The sequence below is a fragment of the Sceloporus undulatus genome, chromosome 2, assembly GCF_019175285.1.
Source record: "Sceloporus undulatus isolate JIND9_A2432 ecotype Alabama chromosome 2, SceUnd_v1.1, whole genome shotgun sequence".
Classification (NCBI taxonomy): Eukaryota; Metazoa; Chordata; class Lepidosauria; order Squamata; family Phrynosomatidae; genus Sceloporus; species Sceloporus undulatus.
The window spans coordinates 146,484,868-146,505,373 of NC_056523.1; the positions used below are offsets into that span (position 1 = coordinate 146,484,868).

At 40.2% G+C, this 20,506-nt stretch overlaps 1 protein-coding gene across 5 annotated transcripts in view; it reads left to right on the plus strand.

Moving 5' to 3' along the window:
- The window catches only part of SLC26A11 (solute carrier family 26 member 11), a 32,292-nt gene that overhangs the window by 2,060 nt on the left and 9,726 nt on the right, over positions 1-20,506 (plus strand). For 2 of the 5 annotated variants that reach the window (XM_042449424.1, XM_042449425.1), the window contains 11 exons: positions 1,986-2,304; positions 4,856-5,048; positions 7,839-7,924; positions 10,370-10,449; positions 11,906-12,048; positions 12,985-13,160; positions 15,057-15,129; positions 16,351-16,401; positions 17,000-17,060; positions 18,143-18,198; positions 19,269-19,409. In XM_042449424.1, the coding sequence (XP_042305358.1) occupies positions 2,113-2,304; positions 4,856-5,048; positions 7,839-7,924; positions 10,370-10,449; positions 11,906-12,048; positions 12,985-13,160; positions 15,057-15,129; positions 16,351-16,401; positions 17,000-17,060; positions 18,143-18,198; positions 19,269-19,409 (1,252 nt within the window). In that variant the 5' untranslated portion in view covers positions 1,986-2,112. Of the gene's footprint in view, positions 1-1,985; positions 2,596-4,855; positions 5,049-7,838; positions 7,925-10,369; positions 10,450-11,905; positions 12,049-12,984; positions 13,161-15,056; positions 15,130-16,350; positions 16,402-16,999; positions 17,061-18,142; positions 18,199-19,268; positions 19,410-20,506 lie in introns of those variants that run through there. The other 3 variants (XM_042449427.1, XM_042449426.1, XM_042449428.1) reach the window with 3 other exon arrangements.

Below are 20,506 nucleotides of genomic sequence, written 5' to 3' on the forward strand. Positions count from 1 at the left end.
TGGATGGAATTGTTTAATCCTTTTTAAGGGGGGAATTGTATATATGGTGGTATTTTTAAAAGGTTGTACGCCGCTTTGATTGTGGAAACAAAAAGCGGGATATAAATTAAAGTTTTATTTATTATTATTATTTAGTACAGTGCTTGGCTCTCAGGCTGAAAAAGTTCTCCAGCCTCTTTGTGTAGCCTCTCAGCATTTCCCGAGAGCGTTTTACTTGTTTGTTGTTTGCTGTTTGTGCCTTCAAGTCATTTGTAACCCTAAACTAAGCCTATCACTGGTTTTCCTGGCAAAATTTGTTCTGAGGGGGTTTGCCTTTGCCCTCCTCTGAGGTTGTGAGTGTGATTTGCCAATGTCAGTCAGTGGATTTCCCTGGCCAAACAAAGATTCGAACCCTGGTCACCACAGTCCAACACTCAAACTGCTACACCACACTGACTTCTTTTACTTACCCCAAAGTAAATGCAGTTATCCTGTGGTTATGGAAATATGGTTTGGGACTATTTGGGACCAGAAGCTAGAGCTTGCAGGTAAGTTTCAGCTGTGAACCTTCACTAAATGTTAACAACAGATGGTAAAGTTTTTGTTTAAACTGTTGTTTCCACCATCTGTTTTAGAGAGAAGGATACTGTTGAAAATAGAAGTTAGAAGCATGGCAAGCAACTGGATTACCAAGAACAACAGGAATTGGCTTAATAAATGGCTATAGACAACTCCCTATCCAGGGAATACACAAGGTGGCAATAGTGGAGCAATTCTGTTGCTCCAACCTATGTATATTTACTCAATTTGCTTCACTGGGGTTTATTTATTCCCCATATAAATGTAGTTTAAGCAAATATAGGCAACGCTACCTTGAAATAAGCTGTAGTGGCTATTGACTGTGTCAAACCAACCTTTGATGCTATTTGTTTATGGATTTGTTTATGGAGGATAAACTCTGTTATCTTCCCTGCTCTTTTGCCAGGTCACCCCTGGCTGAATAAACAAGGTAAGCAGTTGTTCAGTGTGCTGCTAAAAAGGCAGTCTGAGAACTGTCCCACCCACCTGACATCTTCCATAACTTTTTGTGGCTGCACTTCGTTGGGTTGTGTGGGCCAGTAATACAGTATATTCAGGGCTCGGTCTGCTATTTTGTTGATGGAGACAAGGTTCAGATTTCTGAGCGAGAAGTAGCTTCTACTGAAGCAGAGTTAATCTGCTTTGAGAGAAACACTGCATGGTCTGCTTTGCCTGTTTCCCTAGCATAGACGTCTTGTCATGATTTTTGTTTCATAATAATAATAATAATAGGGTCAGTGTGGCGTAGTGGTTTGCGTGTTGGACTCTGGAGACCAGGGTTCGATTCCCAGACCAGCCATGCAAACCCACTGGGTGAGACATACTCTCTCAGCCTCAGTGGAATACAAACTTCCTTTGAACAAACTTTGCCAAGAAAAACCCCATATTAGGTTTGCCTTGGGGTCGCCGTATGTCAGAAACGACTTGAAGACACATAACAGCAGCAGCAACAGCAACAATTAGAAATATATAAATATCATTTGACACTCAATTACCTCTGGGTACATTCATTGCTTTACTTTGAGCCTGGTGTTTTTAGTTCTTATTATTCATTTAAAATATATCTATCTTTCATTAAGTAAAATTGAAGATGGCTTACACCAAAACCTAAACCATAACGTAACAGCTGAAAATGTTAATCAGAAAACTGTTAAGGTGTTAAAATAACAGTGTTCTCACAAAGACGAATAGCATCTAATAGCATCATCTTGGTCTCTATCACATATATGAATTAGTTTCTAATCATCAGAGGATATCATAGCATTGCTTTCCTCTGAGCACAATCAGTCAAGGTACTGTTGATACTAAAACAGAAAACTGTTGGAACATCTTCACCATTTCCCATAAAAGGAACTCTCCTCTTCCCCCATATCTCTGAATAAAAACCATTTCTTCCAGCAGTAACATGGAATTCTGATTTCTTCCAGCCATAACTACCTGAGATGCCATCCTTCATGGGTTGCCTCCATGACTCTGAAAGGCCGGTAATGATTTTGATCCTGCCTGGATTGATGGATCCCAAGTGAGTCAACTTGAATTATTCTGAGGGCAGCCATGGCAGAGAGAGACCAAGAATGGCAGGGACTATGCTGCAGAGCAGCCAAGAAGAGACTGCCGGTGCTCAGGTGGCTACCCAAGTATTCGCTCCAATGGCTGCAGCTCGATTTTGTTGCTGGACTTACCGTGGGGCTGACAGTTGTGCCTCAAGCTCTTGCGTATGCTGCAGTGGCTGGTCTTCCAGTGCAGGTGAGGTCACCATCTTCTCTTAATCTGCTTCTGAAAGCATCTGATTGGTGAACACATGCTCCAGCAGCATTTTTTGAAATCATATGTACTTAGAAGGCATGAGGATCAGTTTGGTTTCCAGTGGTTTTTGATCTACCTAGTCCTGGAACAGATCATAGAATCATAGAGTTGGAAGAGACCACAAGAGCCATCCAGTCCAACCCCCTGCCATGCAGTAAATCTAAATCAAAGCATCCCTGACAGATGGCCATCCAGCTTCTGTTTAAAGACTTCTAAGGAAGGAGACTCCAGGTGAGGCTGATGACCAACAGATAAGTGCTTTCAAGTGATACAAAATTTGATTACATTCTATACCTGTGTATAGGTCGACTACATGTATAAGATGAGGGCAGGTTTTGGGGCCAAAATTGTGGATTTTGATAGGATCAGTGGATAAATTGAGGGTAAAATCTAGAGGCTGCTGCCATCTACCCATCCAAGTATTCAAAAAAGCCTTTTGTCATTCTACTCAGAGAAGGGGATGATTCCCTTTTTCGATAAAAGTTAAAATACAGCACTAACTCTTATCAAAATAAGGAACCACCCCCTTCTTTGAGTAGAGTGTCGAAAGGTCTATTCTGGGAAAACCAAAAAGAAGCACCAACCCCCTCTACTCCCTCCACTGTGGCACTACTTTTGACCTTTTTGAATGCCTGGGTAGGAAAATGGAGGCAGCTCTTTGGTGCTTTCCTTCAAAGGTCCTCTGAGAGAGTAGAGGGGATCAGTGTTTCTATTAAGTTCTCCCAGGATAGACTAAACTCTCACCTTCCACCACTCTACTCAGAGAAAGGGATGGTTCCTTTTTTGATAAAATTAAGCTTCAGTACTTACTTTGGTCTGTGGATAAAAAAAGATTTTTAGGTCGATTTTTTGACTAAATTTTCTACACATATACACAAATATATACAGTATGTTATTTCCATTTTGAGAGAGAGAGCACGAATGCAGTCTTGGTATGACAGTGTCATCTGTTTCTTATTAACCTGTGATGGAAATTAAGGTACCAAAGACATTAGAAAGAATGGAAGCCACTGAGGAGCAAGAAGCCAGCAGGCTTGATAAGTGGAGTTTTGTGTGAAGTACCAAACTGAGCAAACAGCATTCTGGATGTTCTGCTTTAGCTGGCAGCTCTAGGGGATGCATAAGAATTTAGGCCAGAATCTGCCACATGCATGTATTCATATAAGCACTTCTCTCACTTGGCACAGTACTGTATCCACATGGTTTTTCTTTCTGAGCTTAATGGACTGGGAACTCTGGACAAGCAGTGCCTTTTATACCTTTCATATCTTTGTCAGTTCTGTATGAGCCAGCACTCATGAATACTTCTATACACAGCTAGGCTTAGAAATACCCTTCTCAAATGCATGACCATTTTTGTAGTATGCAAGCTGGGACCAACACAGATACAGCCATATATTTATGTATCTACAGAATTGTACATGTACAATCCTATACATGGCTACTCAGAAGTAAGACATAAAGACTAATTCCAGTTGTCAATTCCAACTAAACAGACTCACTAAATCAATAGCATGATGTAGTTGAATATTTATGTAAATTCCAAGGATTCAGTGGTTAAAAATGAGCAGGGACTCCTTACTGGATTTAAGCCACTGAATCCAGTATCCCTAGTCAGATATGTAGCGAGTTGCAGGCTAAGTGTTGCCCAGAGAATCAGTTGTCATACTAAAAAAGGAAAAAAGCCCAGTGCGATGAGTGAGAAGTTGTTAGAACTTGTGAATTCTGAAAGGTTCAACACTTGTGACTGCTATGAGGTAATTCTAAGGATGCTGAGCAGGAATTACATGTCTGTCTGAAATACTTATGGTCCTGGTTCTTCTTTCTGTTATTTCAAGAGGAACAATTCTGAGACATACAGCCTCAATAGACCAGTCATAAAGGTGGGCATCAGGGCAGAGTAGGGGTGTGCCGTCCACACAACACATGCCCCAACTTCACCCCCATGCTGACATGATGCTGCACACTCCACCACACTGTGAGTGATGTCATGGTGCTCCTCTGGCATTGCGTCTAGATGACACAGTGCCAAAGGAGGGCCAAAAAGCCGCGCCATCAGCGGCTATGGCTCCCTTTCTATGGTGGAAAAAGGAGCATGGCCCAAATCCGGCACTGAAAAGGGCAGTCTGTTCAGCCTCCTACTCCCTTAAAAAGTGCTTTACAAGTTTTCTAAGGTAGTGCTACTCAGAGTGGTGCTCCATAGACCAGTGGCACTCCAATGAGCCATTGGCTGCCAGTTCCTGGTGTGTTTTCAGAAAAATAAGAAACAACTGTAAACAATTAGCACAAATATGGTACCAATCCCTGGCACATTTGGAAAAAATATTTGCCAGTCTTCCACATCAGATAGCTTGGAACACACTGTCCTAGGGGATAACCAAAGGTTGTATTATTTGCTGGCTCTTCACAATCTTTGTGTCCTTGTTGTGTTCCAGAACTGTTAGACCTCTATGATCAGTCACTAATGGCCTTCCTCATATCTTCCTTTCAGTATGGCCTCTATTCCTCCTTCATGGGCTGCTTCGTCTACTGCTTTTTGGGCACCTCAAAAGATGTAACACTGGGACCCACAGCTATCATGTCACTATTGGTCTCATCATATGCATTCCATGACCCCACTTATGCCATCCTGCTTGCTTTCCTCTCAGGCTGCATCCAGTTGGCTATGGGGCTACTGCATCTAGGTAAGAGAAGGCTAGATGTTTATTGCTTGTCAAGTTCACGGCCTGTGGCTAATAACAGATAAACCAGATGTTTCAGAAGACAGATCTGTCAAGATGACAAAACAATAGTGAACTACAGCCTATTGCCTACTTCAGCATTTGGATATTGGAAACAAAACTTTGAATTCATGAGGCTACCTGCATATAGTGGGTCCTTATCTGCTGGGGTTTGGTTCCAAGACCCCCTGTGGATAACAAAATCTGTGGATGCTTGAATCCCATTAAATACAGTGGCATAGCAAAATGGTGTCCCTTATATAAAATAGAAAATCAAGGTTTGCTATTTGAAATTTATACTTTTTTGGAATATTTTCAATCCATGGATGCTTGAATCTGGGGTTGAAAAATCTGTGGATAAGGAGGGCCGACTTTCCTTCATTGGATCCAGTGTAATTTTTAAAGACATAGCTATTTTAGTCTGGCTCTGCTGTGCATGCAAAGTGACCTTGTAGCATCTTTGAGACTAACAGAGAGAAGAGAGAAAGAGAGAGAGAAATTGGTACCTTAAGCTTTTGTAGACTAAGGCTGCAGAAATAATCCAGGTTGATACCACTTTAACTGACATGGCTCAGTGCTGTGGAATTCTGGGAATTGTTTGTTGTAGCACCAGAACTCTCTGACAGAGAAGGCTAAATAGCTCACAAAACTACAGTTCCCAGGATTAAATAGTATTTAACCATGGCAGTTAAATCAGTGTCAGCCTGGATTATTTCTAAACTGCAGATGCATCTTGTGTCTACTTCCTCAGAGATATAGAATGAAATGTCTAGAAACAGACCTTTATAAGCCAGCTGTGTATGTATGAATAGCAATAGAAACGCAAAATTTGTGCTTATGGTCGTGGGGTGACAAGTTTAGTTTTACTGTGGTTGCTGGGAGAGAAAGGTGAGTAGATAACCTTATGAGTGGTGGAAGGAGTAATTGGAATTTAGTCTGATGCTGGCAAGGAACCAGCATCTATGGCTCAAAACAGTTGGGCAAGATAGAGGGGCTTCCAACTGCTCTAGGGACAGGGCATGCAGATAACGCATGCCCCTGGAGTGTCTGGAAGCCACACGGAGAGCACGCCCAGCCAGGAAAAGCTGGCCTGACAAAGAGCAGAGAAAGTCCACTCTTTACTAGCATCCTGTTTAGGATCACAGTGGCAGCTGTAGTCCTGTGTTGATGGCGGGGGGGAAATGTGATGAACTGACCAAGAGTGCCCTCATGCAGTTGGGGATTTAACTAGCATTATCATATGTACAGAGTGCCATGTCCATAGTGGATAAGATGGTGTTCCCTGGAATGGATTGTAATTTCTGCAAAAAGTCAGTAGTGTCCTTCACATTTCTGAAAGTGTTGGTGGCATATGGTCTAACGACATTGTCCATATATCCAGAGGCACCAACTGTGAGTGTTCCAATGCTTGAGATGATGAGCCATCCAGTTCTTTTATGTATTTTGGGTAATAGGTAGAATGTGCCTGGTAAAGGCTGCTGGGATGGATCAATTTGGATTTGGTTCTGCACCTCTATTAGAAATTCCTATCTATTACTTAAAATTCCTATCTATTACTTAAAATACATTCTATCTGTTACTCACTATGGGAATGGACTACAAGCAATTCCTATAGATTCTTCATCATTGAGTATGTTTTTGTAATGATAGCCTTTTGGCTGAAGAAGGGGGTATAAATAAATTATTATTATTATTATTATTATTATTATTAATCAGTAAGTGTATTAAAACATACATGCACACACAAATATTTCTACATGCTTTCATAGAGTAATACTTCAAATATGTAAAAATCACAGAAAAATACTTTGGAAGTTGTAAAATATTGTGTACAAAAATTATCTGGCTTTTCCTTGTTTAGTCCCAGAGTTACAAGTATACTAGTTAAACTGGTTTCTATCTAGAATGTCAACTTTAGGCACGAGCAGTTCAAATGCAGTGTTCAGAAGCCTTCTCTTCCCAGCATTCTCCTGTGGCCTGTGTTTTTACAGCTTGAGAACAGCACAAAACAGAGGATTTAAGAATCTATGGTGGGATACAAACCGCCGCTTTGCGGCGCTCCCCCGCCGGCACCATTTGCTCTGCGCAGGAGCCACAGCAGCCAAACTGCACGACTCCCGCGTGGAGCAAAAAAGAAGCTCCATTTCGGAGCTTCTTTCTGCGGCGCCTCTATGACGTCGCGAGGCGTCGCAGGCGCCTCTATGATGTCGCGAGGCGTCGCAGGCGCATTCACGACGTCATAGGCGCTGCGACATGTCTGGACGCTATGCGTCCAGTACGTAAAGATGGCGGCGCCCCTGTGGAAGGGGCGCCACCATCTTGTACATATTGTATACGTACTAGGGTTAGGGGTGTGCGGAAGCACCACCCCTTCCTAACCCTAGTACGTATACAATACGTACTATATGGTGGTGTGTATCCCGCCTAAGAAGACCTGAGAAGATCAGGTGCTAGGCAAAAGGTTCCAGTGGCTGCTAGAAAAGTAGCTTGTGTATCTTAACAGGCCCAAATCCTGTGTGAACCACAGGTGGGATAAATAGCAACAGCCCATGGAATTTCATGAGCCCAAAACAAACAAAAAGATAACAGGAGAAGTGGCAGCTATTTTGAGAAGTATTGAAGCCTAGCTGGAATTGCCAAGAGGAAAACTTTTAACTGAGCTTGGCAGTTGTGATGAGCATAGTGAATAAGGTGCTAATGACTGTGTTGAGCCAATTCTTCCTAAGACTAAATGAGAATTGTTCTTCCTGACAGGTTTCCTCTTGGACTTTATCTCTTACCCTGTTATTAAAGGGTTCACTTCAGCTGCTGCAGTCACCATTGGCTTCAACCAGGTCAAGGTAGGCTATTCCTTCCCTCATTTAGAGCTTCCTTTGTCTATTATTCCATTTTAAGCAGTCTGGTAATCAAACACTGTTTTGTTCAGCTGACCTTGATTGTCTCTGTGTAAAACTCACCTTTCCAATTTGTAACTCTAAGAGAAAGGCCTTGACTTATTAAGTGAACATGGCTGCTGAGTACTTGAAGAATTTTGCAGTGATTATAGAGGACTGATTGTATAGGGAAAAAGCAAACAGGATTCCAAATGTTTGTTTGCACAAACTTTATGGGAAAAGTGCTTTAATTTGGTTTTTCCTTCACATCATATAGGAACTTGGATGTTTCTGTTCTTGTGAGAGTCTAACATCCTAAGTATTTAATGTGCTAGGAAATCTTGCCTATGCTTTCCTTTGTGCTTTGTAATAGCTGCATAGAGAACAATATCCTATTTCCCTCTGTAGCAAGGATTGCAAAGATTCTTATTTTCATACTTATGGCAACCAAAGATACTCTAAAATGGATATGTCAGTTGCAGTTACTGAGGGCCCCTGTTGTCTTCCCTACTTACAGTTGTGCAGTGCTGTCTGCTCAGCCCTGTGGCACGCATACAGCTACACAAAACAGTTCCAGATATATATATAACAATGTACATCCCTTTGCTGTGATCTCAAGTAATTGTGGTGGTTTGAAAAGCAGGAAGGCTACATTTAGTTATCATAGATACTCAACTATAAGTCAATCTCATGTATAACTCAAGGGCAGATTTGGGGGCCAAAACTATGGTTTTTGGTATAACCCATTGATAAGTTAAGAGTAAAATTTAGAGGCATGTAACAAACGATTTAAAGGATTAAGCAAAGAAAGACAATGCCAAAGAACTTTAAAAATTCCAGTAGGCATAACTGTTTGTGCTCACTTTAAAGGCTTGATAGATGAGATAGTGTGTGTGTGTGTTTGTGTGTGTTTCAGTGCTGTCAGGACAGATTACACTCTTGCCTTTCACCAAGGGATGGTTCCCTTTTTTAATAAGAATTAAAGTAAAGCATTTACCTTAAACTGTGGATAAGTTGACTCAGGTTTTTTAAGTCATTTTTTAACTAAAATTTCTAGACTTATTCTTGACTATATACAGTACAGTATGTTTCCTATAAAGATTAAATAAAGATTGTTATCTGAAACACTGGACAACTTCCTCTACCTCTTCCACTGCCGTAGGTGTTCTCTTTAGACTTGTGGTTTGTCAAGTACCTTGCCTTATTAGTGTCATCTCTTCAGTACAGTTAGGTCTGCTGTGAACTTAATAATTTCCTTTGTGGTTGACCACAGTCAGCTGTTACTTGCATGGTGGGCAGCCAGTGATAGCAATCTATGATGAATGTCACTTCTAAGTATGTTTTGAAAAAGAAGTCACAGTTTTTGTTCTTGAACTGTAAGACTTTGAAGCAGCTCAGGCCAGCAGTGGTAGAAGCCTTCCTCAATTTAAAATATTGTTGTATGAGCAAATATTTTTCTTTACTTTTTGCAAATGACAGGGAGAGAGGAAGAACAATTTTTCTTATTGGAAGTTTATCTTGCTAGGCATTAAAAATACTGTGCTGGGCTGAAGAGGGAATTGTAAGCATGATTAGAATTTTACCTTTTGGATATTTAATTGGCTATATGGATATATAGATTTTTGCAGGGTTGGGGAATAGGAGTAAGGAGTAAAGAAGTAAGAGATTTTTACAGGAATAGGAATAAGGAGTAACAAAATATATTTGTTACTCCTTATTCCTGTTATTATATTGTACACATAAACACCAAAAAACAATTTTATTATATTGCACTGGGGAAGGGACTGGGAGGCAAAGAGACACACACACACACACACACACACACAAAAAACACATGCACAAGCCTTGCAAAACAATCAGGTCTTTTTCCCAGGGCTGGAGAGTAGGAGTAGCTACGTTGGCAGAAGCTGGGACTAGTGATGTGAGCTCAACTTATCACGTGGCACCTGGGCCTCGACCTGGCAACTTGCCGATTTTTCAGTGAACAGAGTCAGCATCTTAACCATTTGAGCCACCACATCCCTTAAAAGCTATGATTCTAAGCAAATTTAGGAAGTGTATTTAAAGATCCACAATACTAGTTATGTTTTGATTGAGATGAATGGGCTGCTCTTGTTTTACTAAGAAACAGAACTGTGGGAAACAAACGAGGGATAAATACTATGTCTTCCCTTTACGTGGGTTTCCTGGCTAGTCCCTGATGGCTAGGAACAGGAAACTTGGGGGAAAGAGGCGAGCTTTCAGTACCAATTTCTGTAAGGTTGTTAATCTCTTTTTTCAGATGATCTTTGATTTCTTTGAATCATAACATGTGTACATTCCTTAGATGTTACATATGTGTGTATGTTCATTTGAATTGTTTGACCAGCTAGATTTGAGATGATCTGTTGTTTTTAAAAATTATTTTCATAGACACTCCTAGGCTTACAGAACATCCCACGACAGTTTGTCCTGCAAGTGTATTACACCTTCCGCAGAATTGGTGAGACAAGGTAAATGATGTCTCTTAATGTTTGACATCTTATTTTGCTCCTCCTTAAAAGGTCTTCTGTCTGTGAAAATGTCAAAGATACAGTGGAAACAGTTGATGAGATAAAGCAGAGAATAAAAAACAGCTTTGGGATTGTTCCAAACTAAAGTAGCTTATTTTTTAGCAGCCTTGGTTCTTGATTTTTGTCAAACCTGATTGACTGTTGGTGCAGTGAGGAAAGCTGTTTATATTGGCTAGATGTGGACCTGACTGAAGCCTCCATTTCCTCCTAAGCCCCATCTCCTGCCAGCCAGCTAAATTGCCCTAACTGGCTTGCCTTCCTTGCTCCATGCCAGAAAAAAACTGTTATGGGCTTCTGGGGAAGAGAAATAGCCCCAGTGCCTAGAACATGGCACTTGTCCTTGCTTTGTCAACAGACATCATTTGCAAATTTTGCTCTTGATGATGAGTCAGGGAATGCACTTTTGTGGAGATTTTGACTTTCTCTGCTTTATTGAGGATTTGTGTGCCATGAGAATTGTGATGGAGACGAAAGTTGTTGCTAATGAGAGAGAGAGAAAGAGAATGAGAGTGAGTGTGGGATGATATAAGGTGTGGTTTTTTTGCCTTAACTTTGAAGGCTTTTGTTTATTTTATTTATTTTTCAGATGAAGGCGGAGGTGGCCTAGAGGATAATTGTTTTGTTCTCTTTCTCTTTTTGTTTTTAATTGGGCTTTTCTTGCATAGAGTGTATGAAATGTCTCTATAGAACATGTAAAGTTTGGCTTGTAGTTCTTACAGTAGTTGAGTCAATCATGTATGTTTGCGGTGTAGTGTACATGTTTCTTGCAGGAATCAATGGTTGGATCTGGATTAAAGTTTTCAGGCTCTTCCCACCCAATTGAGAGTCTAAGGGGCTTGACAGATGGGCCACTAAGGCCAGCCTGGGGGTGGAGTCAGGGCATGGTATCCACATGATGCATACCCTGACTCCGGCCCCAGGCTGGTGTGATGCTGTGTACTGCTCCACATGGCTTGTGGCGTCATGGCACCCCTCTGGTGCTGCATCTACATGAGCGCAGAAAAGTTGTGCATTGGTGGCTATGGCACCCTTTCCAGGGCACAAAAAGGAGTCGACTGGGGCTGCAGTATGCGGTTGCCATAACCCCCAATCCAGCGCAGATAGATGTGACTGCAGGCTGCCCCTCAGGGGCGGTCTGTACAACCCCTTACTGGCACGGGAATTGGGTGATCTCTGGGCTAGAAGAGTTTTATACATTTGTGAGGTATGCTAAGTGGGTACTAAGGTAAGGTATGTTAAGTGGGTGCTAAGGTGTCAGTTATGTCTCCTGTATGCAGGTCTAGTGGCTCCACAGAAAGGAACTGTGCTAAGAAGGAAAATGTGTTTCTGGGGAGGTTTCATGGGGGTCTTTGGGGTCCCTTGGAACCAAGATACCAATGTTCTGACTAATGTGCAGGATCTGGGATGCCATCCTTGGGGTTTTCTGCCTGATATTCCTTGTGGGATTGCAACAAATGAAGAAGGGAATCCCTAGGATCCACCAGATGGAAAGGTTGTATGTCAGAGCCAGTCATCTTATAGTCTGGACAGCAACAACAGGTTTGTCTATCCTGTTCTATAAGGTAACTTTTTGCATTTTGCTTTCTCAACAGTGGGCTGTTATGTATGTTGAATATCTATATGTTGTTATCCTTTTGGTGGTGAAGCCTCTAATGGGGCTTGCATAAAACAGTGTGGCAGGATAGGATGCTCAGTTCAGGGAACCATCGTAGTTGCATTTCCTCTTGTGAGGAAAGAGAATATTGTCAGTTCAGCTGGGTTGAAAACCTTACATGTGGAATGGCTGCAGAGTGAGAACGAGTCCTGAAGATAGGCTGAAGAAAAGGAATGCAAAGGACTGAGCCTGAACAATCTAAATAAAAAAAAAATGAATAGTAGGGAATGAGGCTTGGACAAGGAAAATCAAACAGATAAGAAATAGAAGCTGGGGTGGAGCAGGTTGAGATTCTCTGAAGCAGGTTGAGGTATTCCTAGTTCCTATTTCTGTTTTTGCAAACTGAAATAGAATTTATATAAAATTATTCTCAATGTGTTTTTAAAATGTCACAGATGGGAGCTGCAACTAATTTACTATAATTTATTTAAAAATAAATAAAATAAACTAATTTAAGTCTTCTCTTGTCTCTTTCATCAGTCAGACCCAGTGGTGGTCTGTCTACTGCAACTGTTCCCAAAATTGGGCCTTCCAGGTGTTTTGAACTTCAACTTCCACAAGCCCCAGCTAGATTGGCCAAGAGTAATTAATTCTGGGAATTGAAGTCTAAAACATCTGGAGGATTAAAGTTTGGGAACCACTGGACTAGTGCAAAATCATCTCTCTATGATAAGATACCACATCAAATAGTTTATCAGACTCATAGTCATTATGAACTAATAGAGGCTTGCCAGTCCTGCTTTTTCCCTTAGCTGTATATTATAGCTACCATTCATGACTGTCTGGGCAGTTCTTTTATTGTAATGCTTTCTTTCTTGCAGCCCGTAATGCTCTTGTGGTCTTGTTTGCTGGTCTTGTGGCTTATTCCTTCCAAGTGACTGGATTCCAGCCATTCACTCTCACAGGAGCCACACCCCAAGGACTGCCTCCATTCCAGCCACCAATGTTCTCCAAAGTCACTCCCAATGGGACAATTTCCTTTCAAGAGATGGTGCAGGTGAGTGTTCCATTCTGTATTCACTTCATAAGAAGTGGAAAGAAACAAGGCAATTCATAACAATCAAAATTAGTACAATTAAAATTACAGCCAGTTCAGGTTTTATGATTACAACTAGGAGGGAAATCAGTAGCCAGATTTAGGCACAATCCTTTAAATATGGCATGAAAGGTTGCCTTAAAAGGTAATTAAATAAATGGTTTTTAAAAATAAGTAAATATATAAATAAGCAATCCTGGCTAAATCAGTCATGCCTCTCTTAAGTAAATCAATTTTTTCTTTATATAGTGAGGATCACTTTGCAGTTTCTGGTTGTGCATCTGCACTATAGAAATAAGGCAGTTTGACATCACTTTAAGTGCTGTAGTTTCATCCTATGGAATCCTGGGATTTATAGCTTTACAAAGTCTTTAACCTTCTCTGTGAAAGAGTGTGGTGCCTCACAAAACTACAAATCCCAGGATTCTGTAGGATGGAGCCATGGTAATTAAAGTGGCCTAAAATTGCTTATTTCTAAAGAGAAGATGCACTCTGAGTCTCTCATGCAGGCAGGATCCTTGGTGAGATTTGAATTATCCCTTTCTGTACCTCTCCATAGTTTGGACAACATATGAAGCCTGAAGTCTTTTTCACGTGTATACTTCTGTATAGTTGCCCATTGCTGTCTAGATTTGAGCATTGGGGCACCTGCCATCTTAGTGTTACCAAGCCTTGAAATTCTGATTTCAAGGGAAGACAGAGGAGGCAACTGACGTATGCTGTTTGAGACCTATTATGATGTTATCTTGCATATTATTTTTGGCTGAAAGAGATCTTGATTGAAATTCCCAGATGATAACTGAATACTCATTATCACTTATCGTGTTCTGTTGCATATTGTTGGTGGGACAAGAAATGAAAAACTCTGTACATTACAGTTCTGTACATTACAATTAGTACAACATGATATGAGTATATTCAGTGGTTATTCCTTTTTGGCTGTAAATTTTACAACATATTAATTTTGTATTGAAATAATCTTCAGCATTTATAGATACACATGCACTTTAAAATTATAGCGTTACAACTTGAAATCTATCTGATCACGATTGGATCATTCATGCTTTTGATGTCACTAAAAGATTCATACTCCAAAGTTGGAAACATAAACATTTACTGTCATTCATTGATCAAAAAATTGTACTGCTTTAGCTACACAGCAGTATGTATTTTATGCACACTACCATCAAGAAAATGTATATTTGGAAATATTTATTTGTTTGTTTGTTTTTGAGTGTTTATATCCTGTTCCTCAGCCACAGAAGCTCTCAGGGCAGTTTATAAATTGTTAATGTAGGAGTTCCCTGCCCTTAGGCTTACAGTCTAAATAAGACACAAGGAACAGGGAATGGCAGGAGAACGGGATAAAGTCCAGCAGATATAGTTTTTATCTCCCTCGAAGACCAGTTTGGTGGCAGTTGGGATGGAGTGAGGGCCTTCTATCTGCTTCTGGGTCTAGGAATGGTGGAGCTCTGTGAACATAAGGTGTTGATATCACATCTACTTCCCTCTCCCTTTCCCTTCCCTCCCATTTTTCCTTGTTCTTTTTCTTTGTAATCATAGTTTTAAAATCTAATTTTAAAAAAATACATCAGGAATTTTTGAATCAACTTCAAATTAAATATTTTCTGTAATCTGGTATGAAGTTTTGTGCCTTCCTGGCTCAGGAACTGGTTCATTGCAAACACTTTGAGTTAATAATGGTAGGCTACTGCGTGGACAGCACCTGCTTGTCAGATACCGAGACGTGAGTATTCACTCCCTATGTCTCTTACATTTTCTCCATTGATATTGATGTATGTCCTGTTTATAGATTACAGAAGTACTGAAATACACACCTCTTCTTCCTTTTTTCAGGCAATGGGTGCTGGCCTGGCTGTGGTGCCTCTTATGGGACTGCTAGAGACAGTGGCTATTGCAAAAGCATTCGGTAGGATCCTCAACTTCTCTGGGCACTGAGAACAGGGGAAGTCTTTTCCATATGCACAGGACAGTTGATGAGATCTGGGAAAGAAGACAGTTTTCTTGTGGAGAAGAGGCAGCAGTGATGCTTAAACTGAACTATGATAATTCGAATTCAAATTATTTGCATCTCCTAGAGAAATAAAGATATCATTAGAAGATATGTTTATACGTGGGTTGAAATATAACTGAACAACTTTTGGCTCTCCAGATGTTGGACTTCCTGGATAGGATTGATAGATACTGTAGTGTAACTACATCTGAAAGATGTTCCCCTGCCATAAACTGAAAAGGAAAGTCTCTTTAGCCTCTTAGTAATTCTTTGTATGATATGTGTGTGTTTGTGCCTTCAAATCACCTGTAAATTTATGGTGACCCCATTAATTTCATAAGTTTTTCTTAGGCAAGGAATATTCAGAGGTGGCTTTGCCAGTTCCTTTCTCTGAATTGATACAGCTGTTTTATTGCCTGTGCCTTCCAAACTAAAAATATGACTTGTCTAAGTCAGATAAGGATAGAGCAGACTATGTGTTGGGATATGCTTTCTTTCTTACTAGAATTCTGACAGGACCCAGAACAGATTGCAAAAAATATACATTTGAAACTAAAGAATTTTGAGCCAAATTTGATTTGAGTGCCAGAACTGAACAGCTTGAACACCCTCCTCCAGGGAAAAATCTGCTACCATTACCTCAGTCTTCCCTCATTTCAAGCAGTCAAAATAATAATAATAATAATAATAATAATAATATAATAATAATAATAATAATAATAATAATAATACAGGTAATAATAATAATACATTTTATTTATAGACTGCTATTCCGCAATGATCATAGCGGTGTACAGTAAAAATTGCAATATAATACAATACAAATACTAGGTGACAGTTAAATGTTACTACTGTTGTTGAACAATCAGGTATCAGAGATTCTTGCCACTCAGACAACCCAGAACTGTTTGCCCACTCATGAATGATGCAGGAAAGCTGTCATTGGAAAGAAGGGTTGTGACACAAAACACATGGTTCAAGTTTTTCTAGATAGATCTAGGATTGCTTTCAACTCCATATCATTTGTTGTTTCATATCTGTCTGTCTGTTGTGCTTTGTGAAGCTCTTACAGAGATTTTTTTTTTAAAAAAATGCTTCTTGATCTAACCAGTATCTGAATTTTATTTTTCCTTCTAGCTTCTCAGCATAACTACCAAATTGATCCTAACCAGGAGCTCTTAGCTATGGGTAAGAATTTTGCCTACATAGGTTGGAATGTTGTTCATCAGCTAGGGTTGAATCTTTTGTCTAAAGAATATCGAGATGCATTGGTGGATGGGACTGAGAATGAAAAGTTACTGCTCGCAAATCTTTATTAGCATGTGTTTAAAATGATTGCCAAGGACAATTGATCATATAAAGATGTAAGGAACAAACCTTGGGAACAAACATGTTTGTAAAATTATACTCCTATGCTTACCCCACTTTTTATGGTTTCTTTTAAGCAGTCTTGCCCAGCTTCCTACATAATGCAGGAAATCTAGAACTAAAGCATCCTTGAAGAGTGGCTATCTTGCTTCTGCTCAAAATATTCAAGTGAGGGAGAGTCCAGCACCCCATCATTAATTCCATTGTCAAGTTGCTCTTAGTCTCCCCCCCCCCCCTTGCCAATGTTCGCACCAAATGCACCACCCGCTAATTTAGAGCCATGACATCTAGATTTGCTAACACAGTACAAGTCATTATTGAGTGGTTGATTGATTCAGGTGCCATTTGCTGAAGGAGGAAATGAGGAATCTACAATTAGAAATCTACTCATGTCTGTGTTTCTTAATCTCTTCCACAGGTTTCACCAACCTTTTAGGATCCTTTGTCTTATCCTACCCTGTAACAGGGAGCTTTGGACGGTGAGTTAATCCTTTTATGGATAATCAAAAGTTACGTTCATGAGACCAAAGAAAGGACTGATGTGATATGGAAATAGTAGTTTTCACTAAGTGTGTTTGTAATATCACCTCCTGTGGATTCATTACCAATTAAAATTTTCTGTAATCACCCTATTATTTACATAACCATAGATGTGAAAGTGTTTGCTTTTTCTTAAGCTTTTCTGTGCTGGTTTATGGGAGTGGAGAGGTTCACACCCATGTGAATATAGAACTTGGACTGAATGACTAGTTTTGGATTATTTTTATAGTTTATTTATTTATTTTATTTATTCAAACTGCCGGATGGTTTTTAAGTGGGATGTATATGGGTTAATTATTGCAGAGGGCAAAGAAAAGGTGGCAGTTGAGACCATTTCTAAAGTTTGCTGCCTGCCTTCTCGGTGATAGCAAAAAAGCATGCCACAGCCCCCACAGAAAGATGCTCATGTTTTAGAACAGATAAATTATACAATCTTGTAAACCCCTGTAAATGTGTAACTTCAGATAAGTAATATAAATACAGTCATCCCTCCGGATTCATGGTCTTGCCATTCGCAGTTTTTCTCATTCACAATAGCAAACCTGTGCTGTCCAATGGGACAACTGTTAGTTCTCTCCCTCACTTACCTCCTTCTTTCCTTCATAGGGCCGCGCTGACCTTGCCTCAGCTGTGCAGCCTTGCAGCAGTCAGTGTACCCTTGCCTCAGCTGCACTGACCTTAAGGCAGCCGCACTGGCCTTGCCTTGGCTGCACTGACCTTGAGGCAGTCGGAGCAACCATTTCTCTGCCGTACCAGCCTTCTTGGTGGGAAGAAGCCTGGAGGGAAGAGGGAGGGAGGGAAATACCCAAATTCCATTAGGGATAATGGGACTTGAATATTGTGGAAATTCGGGGGGGGGGGGGGGAGTTCCAGAACAGATCCCCACTAATCCAGAGGGATGACTGTATGTTATTCTCATTAGGCTAATCACTTTTGCTTAAAATTTAAGAGTTAAATGCTGTTAAGAAGGAGGTTGAGCTACCTCTTAATCCTGTAATGACATCGCTTGTTTATATTGCAGAACAGCACTGAATGCACAAACAGGTGTGTGCACCCCTGCAGGGGGATTGATCACAGGTAAGTGCTAGAAAGGTATAATTGTACTTGCTGAGTTGGAGGAATTGTTAAGGACTGGTTGCTGAGCTATCACAGGGACACTGATAGAAAGACGCTGCATTATTAATTTTGTTCTTGTCACTCTCTTGGAGATGAAAAGTGAACTACTTTTGGGAAGAGACCATACAGCAAACTATCCAGAAATTTAAGTTGGCCTTGAATAGAAAATCTTCTACTATGGATGAATTAAAGCAATTGTGTAAAATCTGTAGATCATGGACACTTCATGATCGAGTTATACAAATCCTTGTTTGTTTGTAAACTACATTTCATTTCTGAGAGAATGCAGCCTAGAATTAGATGAAAATCAGTTGCTGGTTATAAGTTGACTGATATATTTGAAACAACATTTAAATAAGTTGCAAAATCCTAGAAGGTTTCTAGATCTAGAAACATTAATAATAAAATAAAATAATAAAATCTAGAAAGGTTCATAATAAAATCATTCTCTGGTCATCGTTCTGTAATAGTTCAATAGTTAACTATTTAAATAGTTCAATAATTCTACCATGTTTTGGATAGTCTGTCACTGCCATTTGGTTCAAAGAAATTTATGTTACAGTTGAGGTTTTTTTAGAACAATATGATACAGTACTTCCATTTCTAAGATTTAATGTAGAATTAAAATAATTATTAGCCTGTATTTTGAGATCAACTGGATTGAGAAATGGTGATTTTCTTGACATCTCCCAGAATTATTAGTTTTTGCCTCTTGAAAAGTCATGCATATTTTTGCATGGACCTGCATTTTCCTTTATTGGCTTTAAGTTTTTTCTTAAGTTTTTTCCAAGAGTAATAATTTTTTGTTAATGTCCAGTCTTCATGGAGTATAAATTTAGTCAAAGCTTCAGCAAGCAATAGACACTGAATATAGAAGGCAGTGAGGTTCTTAGACTACTATCTCTTGTGCCCTTCTTGCAGACCTCCACTAGAATTTGAATGCACTCGACAATATCCTCTATTTACTCCACTGGTATTGCTGGTATTAGTCTTGTGGTGTTTTATTCACTTTGCCCTCTCTTTCTCCACAGGAGCTCTGGTGTTACTGTCTCTTGCCTACCTTACTTCTCTCTTCTACTACATTCCCAAGGCAGCGCTGGCTGCTGTCATCATCTGTGCTGTGGCTCCCATGTTTGATGCCAAGATCTTCCACACATTATGGCAGGTCAAAAGTATGAGCATGAACCTTCCCATTCCTTCCTAAGCTGAAAGGCTGGGGTGGGGGAGAGGGATTTGTAGTATGTGCTTAAGTCTGTCTTGATAGAACGACATGGTGGTAGTATTGCTGAAGAACAGAAAAGTTAGCCTTCCGTTTTCCCTGTAGTTTTTTCTACTGCTGACTTAATGTTTTTAGATCATTTCATTCTTCCCACATTATAAAATTCAAAAGTGAGAAGTCTTCTGCAGAACTTCCCTCATTCGTACAGAAAAAGATCAGCATCAATTTCAGAATTCCACAAAGCTGAGGAGTTTAAATTGTTGTTCAGTTTTTTCAAGAGCTCAGAGCTATTTCATGGACAGACTTCATAGTCAATTTTATTAAAGAAAACTGTTGTGAGGATTTCCTCATCCACACCACATTTCTATTGGTTAACAAGACCAGAGGACCCTCTTTCACCAATGAAATATTGTATTCATTACTTCATGGTTTAAAGATCTCTCTGTGATCGCCTTAAAAAGGAGGGTGTGACCTCCAGCCCAAGAAAGGTCAAAAGCCAAAAGATGCAGGCTCCCAGTTCACTCTCACTCACTGTAGACAATGCGGGAGAAGACTGCCCATTGTTTTCTCCAACAATGGATTGGATGGAGAATAACACACAAAGCTGGCCCTATGCTTGGTCACTGTTTGCAAATACCAGCTGAGGCCCAACCACAGGATTCAGCAAATGCCTGCAAATAGCACCAGAGACCATTTTGTTCGTTCTCATGCTTCCCTATGTGAGGAATGGAGAACAGAAATGAAAAGCGTTCCATGCTGAAGTGCCTGCCTGGATAAGCTCCATCTGGAACTTCAACAGGAGATTGAGTGGCGTCATGCGCGATGGCTGCAAGGAAGGAAGAAGGCCTCCCTTAAAAAGTACCCTCTATGGCTATGGGAAGTTAGAAAATAAAAGAACACTGACTGCCTACTGGACAAATTAGAAATTTACTGAAAGTAACTTCTTGTTGGTAAAAATCTGAGCACATTGCCATTCTTGGATGTCCTAGTTATCCCCAAACAAAACCAGCAGTTGGGCCACACAGCATACAGAAAACCTACACATACGGA